General features: G+C 46.4%; 1 protein-coding gene across 6 annotated transcripts in view; it reads right to left on the bottom strand.

Annotated features, from left to right (window-relative positions):
• Nucleotides 1-343: 343 nt before the first annotated feature.
• Nucleotides 344-18,157, bottom strand: part of LOC118712274 (protein-L-isoaspartate O-methyltransferase domain-containing protein 2) — an 83,576-nt gene continuing 65,762 nt past the window's right edge. The window contains exons 1-6 of one of the 6 annotated variants that reach the window (XM_036425841.1): nucleotides 17,061-17,114; nucleotides 13,444-13,774; nucleotides 11,618-11,720; nucleotides 10,174-10,345; nucleotides 5,853-5,976; nucleotides 2,107-3,236 (exon numbers count right to left, since the gene is read on the bottom strand). In XM_036425841.1, coding sequence (XP_036281734.1) covers nucleotides 2,857-3,236; nucleotides 5,853-5,976; nucleotides 10,174-10,345; nucleotides 11,618-11,720; nucleotides 13,444-13,750 — 1,086 coding nt within the window. In that variant the 5' untranslated portion in view covers nucleotides 13,751-13,774; nucleotides 17,061-17,114 and the 3' untranslated portion in view covers nucleotides 2,107-2,856. Of the gene's footprint in view, nucleotides 3,298-4,975; nucleotides 5,433-5,852; nucleotides 5,977-10,173; nucleotides 10,346-11,617; nucleotides 11,721-13,443; nucleotides 13,775-14,159; nucleotides 14,270-17,060; nucleotides 17,115-18,157 lie in introns of those variants that run through there. The other 5 variants (XM_036425840.1, XM_045577298.1, XM_036425839.2 and 2 more) reach the window with 5 other exon arrangements.

The raw sequence follows: 18,157 nt of genomic DNA, 5'->3' as shown, positions 1-18,157 counted from the left end.
CAAACCAACCTTAAACCCTTTGCTGCTGGTAAAATCTATAGCTACCAGTAGTACCCAATTTTATTTCCATATTTCAGGTTATGGAAAAGTTGTGCCAAAAATCTAACCACAGACACTCTTCATATACCAGAATTAGTAATAAAGTGTGAAAGAAAATACATTAAACAAAAACAAAACAAACAAACAAACAAACAAACAAAAAAAAAAAATATATATATATATATATATATATATATATATATATATATATATATATTTTTTTTTTTTTTTTTTTTTTTTTTTTTAAGATCGGGGGACAAGCATATCTATCCCAGACAAGAAACAGAAGCAGTGCTAAGAAGGCTAAAATGTCTTAACTGCCTTTATTGATAGCTTGTATTTATCCAGGTATGTCAGCTTTTAAAACCAGTTTCAGATTTCTTACATTAATCCCCTGGAAGTTCCAGCCTGGCTAAAGCACGTTCACACAGTGATTTTTACATTACACACTTAATGTTATAAACTTGATCTTTGTTTTGTACATCTCAATGGCTCTCCTACTTCTAAGACAAAAGTCACATATAAAAACACAGGATGACTGACTACACAGAAGCCCACAGTCGAAGAGCGGTGTCTGCGCGGCTGGCGGGAGCACATACCGAGGAGCCGCAGGCCGCTCACGCTGCACCAGAGGCCCGGCCACAGGCGGCCGCTCACACCCTCCGCCATGTTTACCAGCTAGTTCATATAGATTACAGCATCAGATTTTTTAACCAAATTCTGCTTTAAAAATCACAACTGAGAACATGTAAATTAAAACTGCTAGGCATGTTTAACACATGGGAAAACGTGTTATGCATGGCCTTTTTTTGAATCCTCACCTGATGACATTTCTTCCACTGGTTTTAGAGAAAGTGAGAGGGAGGGAGGAGGGACAGAGGGAGAAACATTAACACAAGAGACGTTGATTGGCGACTCCCGCACGCACCACCCTCCTGCACGCACCACGACCAGGGCTGGGGAACCCACAACCGAGGCACACGCCCCTGCATTGCCTTTTATAAGGCAAATGTGGTTTAAAAGAAATGAAATCCATATACAATCACAGGGGAAAAGCATAATAGAACAGATTTCACAGATACACTTAAGTCCAAGAATGTCCACAAATTGGAGGCCTCTGTGTATCCACAAGACCCTGTCGCTCTGCAGGGTCCCTGGGAGTGCTCCACCCTGCTCGGAGAGTGGCCGAGTCACAGGCAGGTCACCAAGCCGTGAAGTGCTTCTTCCCAACAGCTTCAGGACACAAGCCCAGGAGGACACAACACAGTTTCCCAGTGAGGCATGCACACAGCATCCTGTGACAGAAAGGATTCAGCTACTAAACACAGCAAAAAGGTGAAAAATAACCAGGACTCAGTTAACTGGTTGAAACCAGAGACACTAAACCTCAGCAACACCCAAGACTTGAAGCGATAAAATTAAACCTCAACTCTGGGTGACTGACCAACATCAGCACTGTTTACTGGGCTATTTGTTAACATTTAATACCGTTTCTTCTGTTTGGGTAAACAAACAAACAAACAAAAAAATGAGAAAGAACCAGTGTTTTGGAATAAGCACTGTAACGTCAAACATTCTGCCACCAGACCAACAGGACCCTTCCTCCGGACCCAGAACCTAATGAGACAAAAGCTCCTGCCACACGAGGCCCCAGTCTGTGCAATGGAGCTAGCAAAATACATATATTTGTTCTTAAGAAAAATTACAAAACTAACAAATCTTTTTTCTCCAGAATTACAAAAGATAAAATCTATGAGTCAGTTCTCTAATGTGATTATAGAGGAATACCAATGGAAGCTCTGAAGGAAAGCGAAAAGCGCAAGCAGCCAGAGTCCCCACCCTTCCCGCAGCCCGAGGGCCTCCACTGGCTCCGAGGGCCACGGCCTGGGTCCCTCCTGAGGCCAACCCTAGCAAGGATCACCGCAATCCTCTCGTCGTCGTCGTCATCAGTCCGCACTGGGGTAAACGTTGTCGTTTATTACCTACACTGCATGCGCTTCATTCTTCAAGGTATTCTCGCAGGGATTACTAGACATTGGTGTTTTTTTTTTGATCGACTGATCGATAGATCGATCGATCGATTGTAGAGAAGAGAAGGGAGAGAACCACTGATTTATTGTTGCTCCACTTCTTTAAACATTCGGTGGCTGATTCTTGTGTGTGCTCTGACAAGGGATCAAAACCGAAACTTTGGTGTATCTGGACGCTCCAACCAACCGAGCTACCAGCCAGCGTGACATTAGCTCTTCTAAAGGTAAGGGAAGGTATCAGGGAAAACTCCTCGGAATTCTTGGAACTCCTAAAAGGTATCTGGCAGTTTGATACTTTTATTCCCCCTCCCCCAACACAATTAAAAATAAGCACACACACAAACTGACAACTCCCATAAGAATTTTTACAATTTTACAATAAGGGAGGGCTTGTCAAGAAAAGAGAGCTAGGTTTAGTGAAGGTCAGGGCCATGAATTAAGAGGTTGATAACGTCAAATTCAAATTTGGACAGAGGTGTGTCTCACCCAGAAGCCCCCACGCTCACAAAGGTGCGCTTGCACGCTCCACGCACGGCACAGCCCCCCGGCCTCCCTGCTTGTGCAGACGTGCCTCCCTGTGCCTCCCATGAGCTGAGGGGAGCCTTTCTCCAGGAGACTCTGTCCCTTTCAAGAAAACATTCTCCCATGCACTTACTGTTTGTCAGATTATATTTAAAGAAATCTACCATTTAATGAAAATTCTACAAGATAATCAAGATCAAACTGGAAGAACCGTGCAGACAGGGCACACTCCGCTGGCCACAGGCTTGGCGCCACCTGCATGCGCTCACTTGTCCCTGTAGTAGAGCAGGTAGTACTTCAGGGGGTCAGGCAGGGGCAGGCTCAGGACCTTCTCCCGCAGGAAGTTCACGGGGGGCTCTGGCTTTGTCTCAGCTGGGCTCTGCTCCTCTTCTTCCCGCTGCTCCTCTCCCAAGCCCTCACAGCTGTTGTCCTCAGAAGGGTTGGAAATCCGACTGGCAAAGACCTCTTTGTCTAAGAAGACAATGGTTTCCATTCGACGGCGGCGCACTCTCCTTCGCTTGAACCTGGGAGTGGCTTTCAGTCCGTCCCCATTTCTGCTCACTGCTTCCTGGTGAATGACCTTCTTAATGGCGCCCCGGATGGCAATGCGAGCCAAGTCCTGGAGGCTCCGGACCGCCAGGGGGGCTGCAGCGCAAAGGACATGAGTCAGTGTTTGTGCTGACAATCAGGCCTAACCAACTGGAAACTGCATGTGAACAAAGCACAGAGCAGGAGCTCTTTTCAGGAAATAGCTGACACATGTAGCTTGCACGGAGACGAAGGAGGGCCCCGCCGCTGGCAGAGACCAGCAGGAAAGAGCCCAGCTGCTCTGCGTCTCCCCAGCCTGGCCGGCCCCTGGTCCCTGTGTCTGCCAAGGGCTCTCACCCACCGCCATCCAGCACTCGCCCACCTACTCTGTTTTCATTGTGATTTATAAACTGAATACTTCTTGCTGTTGTTAAAGTAGAGAAAAGGAGAATCACAACAGTTTTAAGAACAAAAACTCTACAGCTTACAGAAAAAGTAAAGCTTGGTCACTGAGTTTTATGCAGGCTCTTCGATGAGGCTGTGAGGGCTTTTCTCAGAGGGAAAGGAATGAGGGGGTCAAGTGTTTCAATACAGTAAACTCAAAACCAGCACTACTCTCCCCTCCAAGACCCGAGCACTCCAAAAACTCACACCGCCCTCCGGAGGCCTCGCAGAGCCTCAGCAAGTGCCCCGTGGACCCAGGGACCTGGGAGTTCCCATGACCCCTCTGTCAGCACCAACTCTCTCTGCTCACTGTCCTCTTCCTCCAGAGGACGCGGGCCACCCTGCCACTCGCTGCTGCTCCTCAGACAGCTGGAAGGAGTCCTTCACCGGCCACCGGACCTCCCACGGACAGCACTGGCACGTGGGCCACGTGGGGCCGGTGTCGGCTCTCCCTCCTCTCAGCCCCAGTGCTGCTTCCCAAGGTTCTGACTTTACCCTTTCTCCTCTCTCCTTCATCTGACATCTAGTCTGTGGCTTCAATGAACAGAAACCGGCCAGCAACTCCCAGGGCTATCACCCGTCCTGACCACAAGCCCACATCCACAACAGTCTCTGGCATCCTCTTCAGAGAGGTCCCTGGGCCTGTCCTGGTCCTTCCCTCTTGGGCCAGTGTTTACCATCCATCTTTATCTCTAGCCTGGGAAATCCCAATCGCCTCCTAATGGTTCCTGCCTGTGCTGCCGTTGGCCTGTCCACTCTGATGACTGACCCTGCCAGCACCTACAGGACTTCACTCGGCACTGACTCCCTCAGTGTGATTTCTGGTTTACAAAGATCACATTACAAACAAGTGGACTGCTGTTCCCTTCAGGATCCCTGAACAGCATCCCATGATTACTTATCATCCAATATTCACTCTGAACCACGGGCTCAAAACCCACATATCAGGGTGCCTTCCACTTGGTCATGACCATCAGCCAGGCCCCACCAGGCCTCCTCGAGCCCCGACTGTCCCCTCACCTCCAACATGCTACCGTGGGCAGCGTCAGCTGTCACCCTCTGGGACACGGAACATGGACACACTGCATCACTCAGGAGGGTGATCCTGAGTGAGAGGCGTCACCCCCGAGGAGCTCTGCCCAGCCCAGGGGATAAACTGCAGGCCAACCGGCATCCCATTAGGGCGCCCAGCTGCCTCCTCAGAGCCCCTGGGAGCGTACACTTCAGTCACGGCCTTGGCTCCTTTCCTCCCTCTCTTCGCTCCTCTCGGCCTCAAGGACCAACACAACCTCTCAGTCCCTCTGCACAGTCTATGGTTGCTCCTTACCCCAGTTCCTCACACTTCAACGACCATGTCAATGTCATGTGACCTGCACTTAGCAGAGACCAGGAAGAACATAACATCACATTGGTAAGTGACTCCTCACATATATTAAAGGATGATTCTAGAAGGAACTCACCCACATGTATTAGTTATCTTTGGGTGCTGAAATTAAGGGTGATTTTTTTCCTCCTATATTTTTTTTCATTTTCCAAATTTCCTAAATCATCAGAAGGCAGAGTGCATGCTAAACAGTGTAAGTCTCTTGTTGAAATTATAAAACATTTGACTGAATGCTTAACTCTTTGATGGGTCTGCACCCTGACGGAGTGAGAGGCACAGGCCTGGCCGAGGAAGGCTCCACTGCAAACCTGGCCCTGCCCACCTGAGCCGAGTGGCGGACACGTGGCCCTGCAGCCGCCCCAGGCAGAGGTCCGGGGTCTGCAGGAGCCCCATGGCAGAGGTGCCAGGACACACTCTCCACAGGGCGGGTTTAATTCCCTTCTAGGGGCTCTTCTGCTTCCCAGGGCACCACCCTCAGCAGTTCTCTGAGGAGGTAAAACACAGCTAAAATCACGTACAATAAGCTGGAAATAGAGTTGTGGTTTTTAGGCATTTTTAAAAAAAAAGTTTAGCCAAGACCGGTTTGGCTCAGTGGATAGAGCGTCAGCCTAGGGACTGAAAGGTCCTGGGTTCGATTCTGGTCAAGGGCATGTGCCTTAGTTGCGGGCACATCCCCAGTAGGGGGTTCGCAGGAGGCAGCTGGTCAATGTTTCTCTCTCATCGACGTTTCTAACTCTCTATCCCTCTCAATTCCTCTCTGTGTAAAATCAATAAAATATATTTAAAATAAATAAATAAATAAAAAGTTTAAGGTTATAGTGAGTGGGAAATGCTCTTTAATATTAAAGGTTCCTTTTAATGAAATTCAAAACATCCAAATGATGGGCTAGGGACTCTGTACTCACGTAGCTGGACGAGTCTTGATTTCCCCGACTCTGAGCGGCGCGGCTGGACCAGAGGAGCGAAGGAAACAGCCAGGATCTTTTTGGTTTCCCAAGCAGAAGGTCCCGTGCGCGTTATCTTAGTCAACTATCCCAGGGACAAGACAAGACTTAATTACTGGTATGTTAGATTAAATATAGTTTTAATGCCTACACACCATCTAAAACTACACAGATACACAAATCATTAAAAACACAAGAGGGTCTGAACACAGCCAAGCATCTCACCCTAACTCCTGTTACAGGAAATGTCTATGTCAGAGGAAGAAATTAAAGGACAACAGAAGGACACAATCCAAGCAGTGTAGGGATCTGATGAGACCACTTTCAATGCTAGGGGATGTGGAGGACTCTGAAGTGACAGTCATCAGACACACACAATCTACACCACACGCTGGCCAGCCAAAACTCCTACAGCAAGTGGGGACTCAAGCACAACAGCTGCAACCACAAAGCACAGCTCCTTGCTGGGAGTCTAGCTTCCCGTCCCCTTGGGAGATGCACACACTGAAATGTCCAAGGAGCCTCCCAGTGACACTGCCCAGGGCCCCAGTGACACTGGCATGGCTCCCTGCGTGCCGTCTCACCACAGCTCCTGTGAATCACAATCCAGGGGCGCAGGGCCGATTAAAGCACGGCCATCCTGTGCTCTGTGGGCCTGCTCTGCCACCACAACACCGGAGTCACAGGACTATTTCTGATCAGCTCTGTCCTGCTAAGATTGTATGCTCCCTAACCTAAAAATATCTAAACCAGCAAACCGTCTAAAAACTAAGGTTCTATGCCATGAATCTTAGAAATAAAAGAATTCAGTAGCCATGTATTTGATGAACATCAACAAGTTACTTGCATTCTTGTATACTAGCAGAGACATTCCTTTAAAAAAAATTATTTATTAAATTGATTGGGGTGACACTGGTCAACATGAACATATAGGTTTCAGGTGTGGGTTTCTATGTTATAAGATCTATATCGTACCGTGTGCCACCACCCAAAGGAAAACATTTCTTAAAAGGAGAATTTCTAGTTATAATAAACATCAAATAGTTAAAAGTAATAATAAAAAATGGGTGAGCCCTTAAAACTATAAATGCCTATTTCATGTTCTGTATGAGCAGAATACTGAAAATATGTCTCTAATCCTCAAATTAACCAGCTGTAGCACAATTCTAATAAAATTGTATTTCTGCAAAACCATGAAGATTCCTACAGTCATCTGTAAGGAAGGACCCACCTCGCATTCTGAGACTGAAGAGCAGAGACGAGGCCTGGTCCTGTCCCTGTGAAAACAGCAGGACCAACCCGGCAGGACGACCTACTTGGCACCTCTCCAGTGGAATAAAAAGGCAAAAACCACACACCCCAAAAATCCTGAACTAGTTATAGACATCAAATAGTGATGCCACATATTGTAGACAGACATCACACTGGGCAGATGGGGACAGCGTTCCGCCTGAGAGACAGGTGGCGGGCGCTGACACCACTGGCTGAGGGCTGACACCCACTCCCCTCTCGGAGGAAAGGACCAAAAGAACATGGGAGAGAGCCCCACAGAGATATGCTGCAGGGAACTTGGTAAGACAAATGGCCTAATTTCTTCAAAAACAAATTGCAATGAAAAAGAAAGAATCTACTGATTAATGCACTTAGGAGATACTCCAATCAGATTCAACACATAAATCTTAAATGGACCTGCATTCACATAAACAAATCAAAATCACATTAAGACAATCAGGAAAAATGGAATGCTAGTAGACAGTTGAAGATATTCAGAAATTACTATTGCCCAGCTGGTGTGCTCAGTGGCTGAGCGATGACCCATGAACCAGGAGGTCACAGTTCAATTCCGTCAGGCCACATGTCCACGTTGTGGGCTTGACCCCGGAGGCAGGGGGGGTGTGCAGGAAGCAGCTGATCAACAATACTAATTTCTATCCCTCTCACCCTCTCCCTGCCTGTCTCTGAAATTAACAAAAACACATTTTAAAAAAGAAAAAAATTACTACTAATTTTTTAGGTTGATGATGGTTTTATGACTGTTTTAAAAACAGAATCCTTATCTTATCCAAATACATACTGAAATATTTATGAGTAATTGTTTTTTAATTTGGGTAGTAATTCACTGAGTCTTTATGTAACAGTAAAATAACAGTGAGTCACAACACACAGCCTCATGTCCAATCACTAACCCGATCATCAACTAGGCCCCACATGCCAGTGGCTGCCAGGCAAGAACTAAAAATAATTATGTGAACACTGACTGGCTTGAAACTATATTCACAAACTCTTCTAAGGAACCAGTGTAACTTCTAAAACATGTGCTGTCACCTTTTTAAAAACAACATCAAACTACAAACATGTACAAGGACCACACTCAGCCACCAGGAAGGCAACTGTGAGCAGTTGTGCCTGGTGTTCCTTCATTTCCTAAAATGAATGACTATTTTTCAAGCAAAATAAGTTACAAATGCAAACATTTAACAATTACAGAATTTTTTTTAAAAAAATGCACAATCTCATAATGTTTATAATTTTATTTTTCCTAGTTCTTTGTGATAGTGAGTCATCCTTCCCAATGACCAATGCATGTCTGTCTTTCCCACTGAAGCACAGTACTGAAAACATACTAAAACATGCATGACCCACCTGCCTGTTTAGGCCCAATCCTAGTAGGCCTGGGTCCCGCTCCCCCCAACTGCCCTTCCCTGAAGGCCTAGTGTCCGCCAACATCCAGTAGGATCAGGCCTAAACAGGCAATCAGAACATCCCTCTCACAATCCAAGACTGCTGGCTCCAACTGCTCGCCTGCCTGCCTTCCTGATTGCCCTAATCACTTCTACTTGCCAGTCTGATCACCTCCTAACCACTCTGCTGCCAGCTTGATTAATGCCTAACTGCTCCCCTGCCACCTTATTTGCCCCTAACTGCCCTCCCCTTCAGGCCTATTCTCCCCCAAAAGCTCTCCCTCAAGGGATGTCCACCTGCCCATTTAGGCCCAATCCTGGTAGGCCTGGATTCCCCCCCAACTATACTTTCTTGCAGGCCTGGTCGCCCCCAACTTCCCTCCTCTGCCGGCCTGGTCACCCCTAACTGCCCTCCCCTGCAGGCTTGATCAACCCCAACTGCTCTCCCTTGCAGGCCTGGTCCCTCCCAACGGCCCTCCCATGCTGGCCATCTTGTGGTGGACACCTTGTATCCACATGGGGGCAGCTATCTTGTGTGTTAGGACTGATGGTCAATTTGTATATTTCTCTTTTATTAGCTAGGATAGAGGCCTGGTACATGAGGGAGGGGCTGTGGTGGTTTGCAGGGTGGCCACGCTCCCTGGCGACCCAAGCAGAGGCCCTGGGATCTGGGATTTATTTATCTTCTATAATTGAAATTTTATAGCCTTGAGTAGAGGCCAAGGCAGGCTAGGGCTGCAGAAGCTTGAATTCCTCCATTGCTGGGGGCAACTCAAGCCTCCTGCTCTCTCCAGCTCCGTGACTGCCACCATCTTTGTTGGGATTTATTTATCTCCTATAATTGAAACTTCGTGGCCTTGAGTGGCGTCCACAGGTGGCCTGCATGTGAGGGAAGCTTGGCTTCCTCCATTGCCGGGGAAACCCAAGCCTCCTGCTCGCTCTGTGGCCGTAGCCACCTTGGTTGGGTTAATTTGCATACTTACTCCTGATTGGCTAGTGGCCGTGGATTGTGAGTGTGGTGGTGTTGTCAATTTGCATGTTACCCTTTTATTAGATAGGATAGTCCTAGTGTATGAAAATTCGTGAAGTGGGGGGGTGTCCCTCAGCCCAGCCTGCACTCTCTCCAATCTGAGACCCCTTTGGGGTATTGTCAGACTGCCAGTTTAGGCCTGATCCCTGTGGATCACCCCATAACCACTCCCCTGCGGGCCTGATTGATACCTAACTGCCCCCCAACCCCCGCTGGCCCAACTGCTCCCAACTGCCCTCCCTTGCAGACCTAGTCACCCCCAACTGCCCTCCCCTGCTGGCCATCTCGTGGCAGCCATCTTGTGATGGCATCATGCAAGGGTGTTAGGCCACTTAGACTTTTATTATATAGGATAGGATTCTAGTAACAAAATAAGCACCACAGCACAGCTGTGGGTGGAGAGTATAAAAGGAGGCTCTGAGATGCTTATTCGACCCAAGACCTGTCCTTGCCTTCTACCTCATTTGTGAACACAGGGACTTGTTACAAGGAAGAGTATGTGTCAACTACCTGGAACAGACCTTGCCAAACCGTTACGTGTGCAAAGATGTCAGTTAGGAAGGGGTCTGACCTTCTCTTCCAGCGGCATGACCAGGATGCCCCCCACCTTGAGAAGACTCTTCATGTAGTCCTCGTGCTCCTTCTGCACACCTGCACCGCAATACACCCGGTCATACTGAGAGCAATCAGGAGAAAGCTCCAGGCAATTGCCAGGAACAAAGGAAGGTTCACAGAAGTCAAACCTGAAAGGAAGAAATGTGTTCATCCCACGGCTCCAAATAACAGGGCTACAAATAAATTTACGCCAACCACAGGTGAGAGATTTTCACTTCAGAACCCTACACTATGGGGCCTGGGTAGTCCTGCTCTAAAAAAAAAAAAAAAAAAGATGCTTATAGATTGTCAGTAATCCCATCTAATAAAAGAGTAATATGCAAAAAAAAAAAAAAAAAAAAAAAAAGAAAGAAAAAAAAAAGAACCCTACACTATGTAATACAGCTTACTGAGCTGGCACTGGAATCCAGACTTCAAAAAGGATTGTGCTATTAATAATTAAACCCTAGAAATTCCAAATAAAGTATCATTAAAGTGAACATCATAAGCATGATCCAAGCTTAAAGCATTCAACCTCCAATCATCACTATCTTTGCCCTACATTTATAATAATTATCTTATTCAAAGTCATTACACAACAGTGAAATGAGGGTAAGTAAAATACATTTGGTTTTTCTAAAAATTTTAATCCCTAAAATAAGACTATCCATGCCTTGTTTAAAAATGGCAAGAACTAGTTACAAAAACTGTTTACTGTTTTAGAAACCATCAATGATAAAACATCTCTATAAGAAACATGAAAACGAAGCAAAATGAACATTCTATTTCTCTCTCTTATTGGTGAAAAACTACCTTTACCTAGGTATCACAGTGAACAAATATAAAGCCCTAAAAACCCCAATATATGTTTTAAAACTTTTTTTATTGATTTTCAGAGATAAACACATATTTGTTGTTCCACTTATTGATGCATTAATTGCTTGACTTTGTCTGTGCCTTCACCGGGGATCGAGCCTGCCACCTGTAACCCTGGAGTATCAGGAAGATGCTCTAACCAACTACCAACTAAGCTACCTGGTCATGGTGACAGGATGACAAGGGTGATGCGGGGGAAGAGAGAGAGGGGGAGGGGGATGTGTTAAGATTTTTTAAAATTTTTTTTAGAGAAAGAAACATCAATGTGAGAGTGGAACATCCATCGGCTTCTTCCTACATGCCCTCCAACAGGAATGGAGCCCAGAACCCCGGCACCTGTGCCCTGACTAGGAATCGAACCAGCAATCCTGCAGTGGCCCAATCAACTGAGCCACTCCACTTTAAACAATTAGACCACACATCCTGGTCCCCTGGCACGCCACAACCATGCCTGCTGGCCCAAGAACACTGCAGATGGATTCCCCCCGTCTCATCAAGTTACCTTACAACCCAGACCCTGACAGAGGGACAGGGCTTGGCCTTACTTGTCGAAGCTGTCGCTGGTCCTGATGAAGAAGTCTAGTTTCTGCTTTGCGTACTCAATCACATCTGGATGGAGCTCCACACCATGGTTTACCCCAAAAGGACCTGCAAGGGTTCAGAGCCAGAAAACTTTCAGAACCAGAGCGACAGCTCTTACTCTGCATTTCTCCTGTATCGGCAGCAACAGGCCTGACTTTGTGTGAGCAATTACTGTAATGCACAAGGTTTTCTTATCTTACATCACCTCAAGCTTATCTTTATATGCAAGGCAGGCTCTGCTCACATCACACTCACTCACTTGTGGTTACTGACTCCATAGCTTTCCAAAGCCTGAGCTTCCCTGCCCTCCAACTTCCAAAGAATTATTTGAAAATGTAAAAAAGCCAAGGTCTGAAACCAAGGGTTCAAGGTCTTGCCGATAACTGAAGAAGCGTATTTGCAAATGAAAGCTGACAAAGGACTGTTCCACAGAAGGTTCCACCAGACACTCAGACGTGGGCATTAGTAATCCTCACAAAACAGGTTTTAATCATCATTGAAAAAACTACAATTCCAAGTCACTGTGAAGCATTTAAATCAAAGGGAACCGCAACAGACATTACGTCCTGTTACTGCTGTCAGTGTTGCCTGCGTGGGACCTTCCTCCGGGTGAAATCTGGGGGACAACTATGGACACAAACAGCTGAGGTGAGTCTGTGGGAATCTGTTTGCATGCAGGTCAGAAGCAGGCAGCACCATCTGTGCTGATGAAGGGCCCAGCGCTCCTCTGGAGGGTGTGGGTCCTGGGGTCCTCTGGGTGTGCCTGCAAGGAAGTGGATGCACGTGTGCCAGTTCTCCAGGCTCCACACTCCCTCTCACGTCCTCCTACCAGACCCAACTCGAATTCTCTCATAACTGACCCCTTTCTTCTCCGGAGTCACCGTCTTAAAAAGGCCCCTCGGGCAGGACGGAGGTGTCTTTTCCATCCTGTGAGGCCGCCAGTGTTCAGCCTGGATGCCAGGACCTGCTCCCTTTTCTGCCTTGATGCATTTTTTTCCCAGAAAAGCTCTGGCCATGAGAGTTGTTAAGATGTCTCTACCCTCCACCAATCACATTTTACATAAGATAGGAATTAAATGAATCCTCAGTTATCAGATACCGTTACTAAATGGCTTTAAGAAAGTTAACTTGTGAAATCTCTCTCACCTGGAAATTATCTAAAAATAACATTACAGGCATTAATTCTCCCAGTGTTCAAATCACAAGACAAACAAAAAACTGTTTGAGAGAACTTTGAATCCCAGGCACTTGGACGTTAATTGTTCTGTTTAGAGCAGTGGTTCTCAACCTTTCTATCGCCGCGACCCTTTAATACAGCTAGCAGGGTCGCCTAAGACCATCGGAAAACACACATATTTACATTGCTATTCATAACAGAAGCAAAATTACGGTTATGAAGTAGCAACGAAATAACTTTATGGTTGGGGGTCACCACAGCATGAGGAGCTGTATTAGAGGGCCGCGGCACCAGGAAGGGTGAGAACCACTGGTTTAGAGCAAATGGCAGGGCAAGCTGGCCGAGGTCCAGTCAAGAGCCAGGGAAGACCAGAGTGACGCCGCTGTCCAGGTGCTCCACTGTCGGGAGGAGGACGTGTTACACCTGCTGGAGGCACAAGTGGCAGGGCACAGGGATCGGGAGCGGTGCCCCAGGGCCCTCCCCTCACCAGCCCACCCAGGGACTATTGGTAAATGATACCAGATAATGCAGGGAAGGCCAAGGGCAATTAGACAGACCCCTCCAAAGGACACTGCCAGCAGTCTCTTTGGTACTGCAAACTCCCCCCATTACCTAAAATGAGCCCCACCATGGAGCTGAGGTAGCCGGTGCCACTGCCCAGATTCAGGAACGAGAGCCCAGGCTGCAGGTCCAGGGCTTCCATCACCTCTGAGTAGATGCACGGAGCCGACAGGTGGATGTTCCCATGCTTCCATGCCAAATCTTTGTACGCATTTTCTTTAAACTCTTCAAGATAATAATCTGCGCGGTCAATCGCTCGGAAAGCCTGCTCCACCAGTTCGGTCCGGATGTACTGTGCTTCCTTCAAATTGTCTATCAGTTCATCGTTGTCCTCACCGGCACTCACAGCACCTCCCATCTTTGAGATCACACTCGGGCAACACTGCAATGAAAGATTAAATTTTAAAGAGCCATTTGCATTAAAGGTAAGAGCGGGACAATGAAAGTACTAAACGCATACCAATTTCAAATTCTGAATTCTGAAATACAGATGGAATACATTTTGTCAACCCCTGCCTGCATCATAGCAAGAATGCCAGCTTCAGAAGGAAATAAACTCGGTGGTACCCATCTAGAAGGAAGTCTATCACTTATAGTATCAACTGAATTAAATCTTAATTTGAACTTGAGATACCTAAACATATTTAATTTTAAACCTTAATTAAACTGTGAATCCCATGCTTTACTTCCATCAACAATCCACAAAGTCAAGATTTTAGGATTAAATCTATCTTGAATACAGATCTGCCTCAAAGGTACATACCCACCCATGGCAAAATCACTGGATGTAATACAACAGGAGGGCAGTCTAAAAACTCATTCTAACAGCAACTGTTCTTTGAATATTTTCAAGTGCTACAGATCTTTTTTTGTAAACCTGTAACACACACCAAAAATGGCTCCAAACTACAAGTACTAAAATATATTGGCCACTTGAAATTCTACTATACATGGGTGTCCTACATGCTATCTGGCAACTCTGCACCCTTCATACACATAGATGCCACTCCCAGCAACCCATGCATTCATCTCATTTGGATGTTCTAACGTACACAGTTCAGTTGAAAACATCCACAAAACTCTCTTCCACAACAGAACATATTGTAACAAACACAAAATCCAGTTTAGAGGTAGGCAGAGCTGCAACTCCAACCCCTGCCCCCCCTGGAGTCTAGCTATGCCCTTCCAGCTCTTTTATAGTATAAACTACACCTTCCCACCTGCCTTCAAGAATACAAAGAAAGAGAAACCAAGATGGTGGCATAGGTAAACGCCTAACTGTAGCCTTACACAACAATTTCAAAAAATACAACTAAAATATAAAGTGGACATTATTCAGAGCTACAGGAAAGTTGACTGACTAGAAATTCTACAACTAGAAGGAAAGAGAAAACCAGAAGGAAAATCAGAGGAGCTGTAAAAGCCTAAGGTACGGAGACACATGGGGAGAGGATGGAGCTGGAGAGGAGAGGTGGCCGAGTGCCTGGTTGGCGTTCCCTAGCGGGAAGGAGATAAAAGCTCCGGACTGTGCTGAGCCCCAGTTCCGACTGCACTGAACCCCAGTTCTGGGCGAGACCCTGGGGAACCAGGCTCATACAGAGGGATTCTAAGCTGTAAGGCGGAAACTCAGGGGAGCGGCAAAAAGCAGAGCCCTGGAGTCGCGCACATTTCGCGAGGACTGACTGTTGACTGTGCTGCTGGATTGCCCTAGCGGGAAGGAGACAAAAGCTCCAAAGTGTGCTGAGCCCCAGTTCCTACTGCACTGAACCCCAGTTCTAGACCAGACCCTGGGGACCCAGGCTCATTCGGAGGGAGTCTGGGCTGTGAGGCGGAAACTCAGGGAAGATGCAAAAGACAGAGCCGCAGAGTTGTGCACGCTGCGCGCAGAGGACGGACTGTTGACTGTGCTGCTGGACTGCCCTAGCAGGAAGGAGACAAAAGCTCCGGACTGCACTGAACCCCACTTCCAACTCCACTGAACCCCAGTTCCGGGCTCATTGGGGGAGAGACTAGACTGTCTGGTAGCAAGCGAAACTCGAGGGCACCTTTCTCTCAGAGGTGCTTGCAGCCAGTACCAAAGGACACTGAGGAACACTGAGACTCAGGAACCTCACAGGGCAGGGCTGACAGGAAGAGAAGGTTGTAGGCTCCTGAAACTCCGCCCCATCCAAGCTAAGCACAGAGGCTTTTGAATAAGCCTGTCTCCTGGCATAGACACAGCTGATCCTCACAGCCAACTGGCCTGGAGGTCAGTTCCTCCCAGTGATACCAACAATAATTAAGACTTAACTACAATAAGGCTGTACACACAGTCCACAAAGGGGTGCACAAAGAGTGTCCACTTCAGATAAGCTGACCCACTGAACAATATAGGACACCTCAACACACAAAGCCACCCTACCAACTCAGGGAAGCAGCGAAAATGATCACAAGCGAAAGAAATGGAGGACAAAAAGCGACTGGATATAGAATTCAAAACCACGCTTATAAGATTTTTCAAGAATTTCCTAGAAAAGGCCAATAAAATAAATGAGACCTATGAGGATATGAAAAGGGATCAACTAGAAATAAAGAATACATTGTCTGAAATAAAAAATATTATACAGAGTCCTAAAAACAGAATGGAAGATCGCAAGAATCAAGTCAAAGATTTGGAACACAAAAAGCCAGAGGACACTCCTCCGCAGAAGCAAGAAGACAAGAGAATCCAGAAAGTTGAAGATAGTGTAAGAAACCTCTGGGACAACTTCAAGCAAACCAACATCAGAATTATGGGGGACCCAGAAGATGAGAGAGAGCAAGATATCGAAAACATACTGAAAGAAATAGTGACAGAAAACTTCCCCCACCTGGTGAAAGAAATAGACTTACAAGTCCAGGAAGCACACAGAACCCCAAACAAAAGGAATCCAAAGAGGAACACACCAAGACACACCATAATTAAAATTCCAAGAGCAAAAGACAGAGAATATTAAAAGCAGCAAGAGAAAAGCAGGTAGTTACCTATAAAGAAGCACCCATACGACTGTTAGCTGATTTCTTAACAGAAACCATGCAGGCCAGACGGGAATGGCAAGAAATATTCAAGGTGATGAATAACAAGAACCTACAGCCCAAATTACTCTACCCAGCAAAGCTATCACTCAGAATCGAAGGCCAGTTGAAGAGCTTTACAAATAAAAAAATCACCACCAAACCAGAATTATATGAATTGCTAAACAATTATATGAATTGTTTAGGAAGAGGAAGAAATAAAGACAAAATTATGAATAAATACGTAACTATCAACAAGTGAATCTAAAAACCAAGGGAATTAAAAAACCTGATGAAGAATATTAACTGGTGAATATAATAGAATCAGAAGTATGGAAGGGGAGTGGACTGACGATTCTTGGGGAAAAGGGGAGTGCGGGGTGCGGGAAGAGACTGAACATAAACTGTATCTATGGATGAGGACAATGGGGGCTGAGGAAAGGGCAGAGGATGGAGTAGGAACCTGGTAGAGGGGAGCAATGGAGGGGAAAAAATGAACATTTGTAATAATATAAACAATAAAGTTTATTTTTTTTTAAAAGAATACAAAGAAATTATGGCCAGCTGCTCAGTAATTAGAGCATTAGTCTGAGGAATGAATGGGTTTGGGTTCGATTCTGGTCAAGAGCACGTACCTTCACTTGCAGGCTTGATCCCTCACCCTGGTTGGGATGTGTGTGTGTGAGGCAACCAATCAATGTGTCTCACATTGAGGTGCCTTCCCCCCCTTTTCCCCCTCCCGCCCCCTCTCTAAAAATCAAAGAAATTCTTGGGTGAGTATTAATAGCAACAAGAATACAAAGTAACACCCTGTGTTCCCCTCTGGCTCAACTAACAGCCTAATGTACCTTCATCTAATTAATAGGGGAAATGCTCTGTTAGATGTCTTACTCTTTCAAAAACTAAAAAAAAAAAAAAAAAAAAATCATTCTTCACCCATGTAACCCTCACAATTCTCTGGCTTTCTAACAGAAAGAGAATCCTAAGGAAATACTGGGCAGAGAGATTCCACACACACTTCCCGCCCACACAGCTGGAAGCTGGTTGGGAGAGGTTTACCCAAGAAAGAAAATACATGAGCACATGGATGAACTCCATCTTCTTTCAAGGACACAAACATGTGAGAGCCTGGGCTTCCACGTCACAGCCGGGACAGCTCCTCTTCTTCACTGGGGTTTCCGAGCTGAGTCCGAGGCCGATGACTCGACCTCCACCCCGCTTTGCTTCAGAGCCTTGTGAAGTTTGGGTCCATGGCCAGTTTAGCTGGTTGGGATCCTGGGCTACGAGGTCGAATTTAATCTTAGATAAGCCACTTAGTTTTGAAGCTAAAGTCCATACCCCGAGTCTAGGACAATCATCTTAAAATGTGGGTCACTGGTTAAAAGTGGAGCTGTGTGTGGCCGCTTCAGAGTTTAGTTAAAAGCATGGAACCATGCACACCCCGCCATGGTCTGAGCCACGTGTCAAACACAAGGCCCGCGGGCCAAATCCGTCCCGCCAGGCCTTGCAATGTGGCCCGCACCGCGCTGTCATCACTGCACTCCACTGCGTTTCCATCACAATGACAGTTTATGACTGTTCAGTAAACCATTCGGCCCGAGATTTAGGCTGGATTTTAGATTTTGGCCCCTTCTCTGATTGAGTTCGACACCCCTAGTCTGAGCCTACCCAGGATGTCGACATCATTCCATCCCACAAGGCAAACAGACTGTATGTCGGTAGGTTTTATTTT

This window comes from Pipistrellus kuhlii, unplaced genomic scaffold, assembly GCF_014108245.1.
Source record: "Pipistrellus kuhlii isolate mPipKuh1 unplaced genomic scaffold, mPipKuh1.p scaffold_m20_p_87, whole genome shotgun sequence".
Classification (NCBI taxonomy): Eukaryota; Metazoa; Chordata; class Mammalia; order Chiroptera; family Vespertilionidae; genus Pipistrellus; species Pipistrellus kuhlii.
Note: the sequence above shows the minus strand (reverse complement) of the source record. Positions and strands in the feature narration are given on the sequence as shown.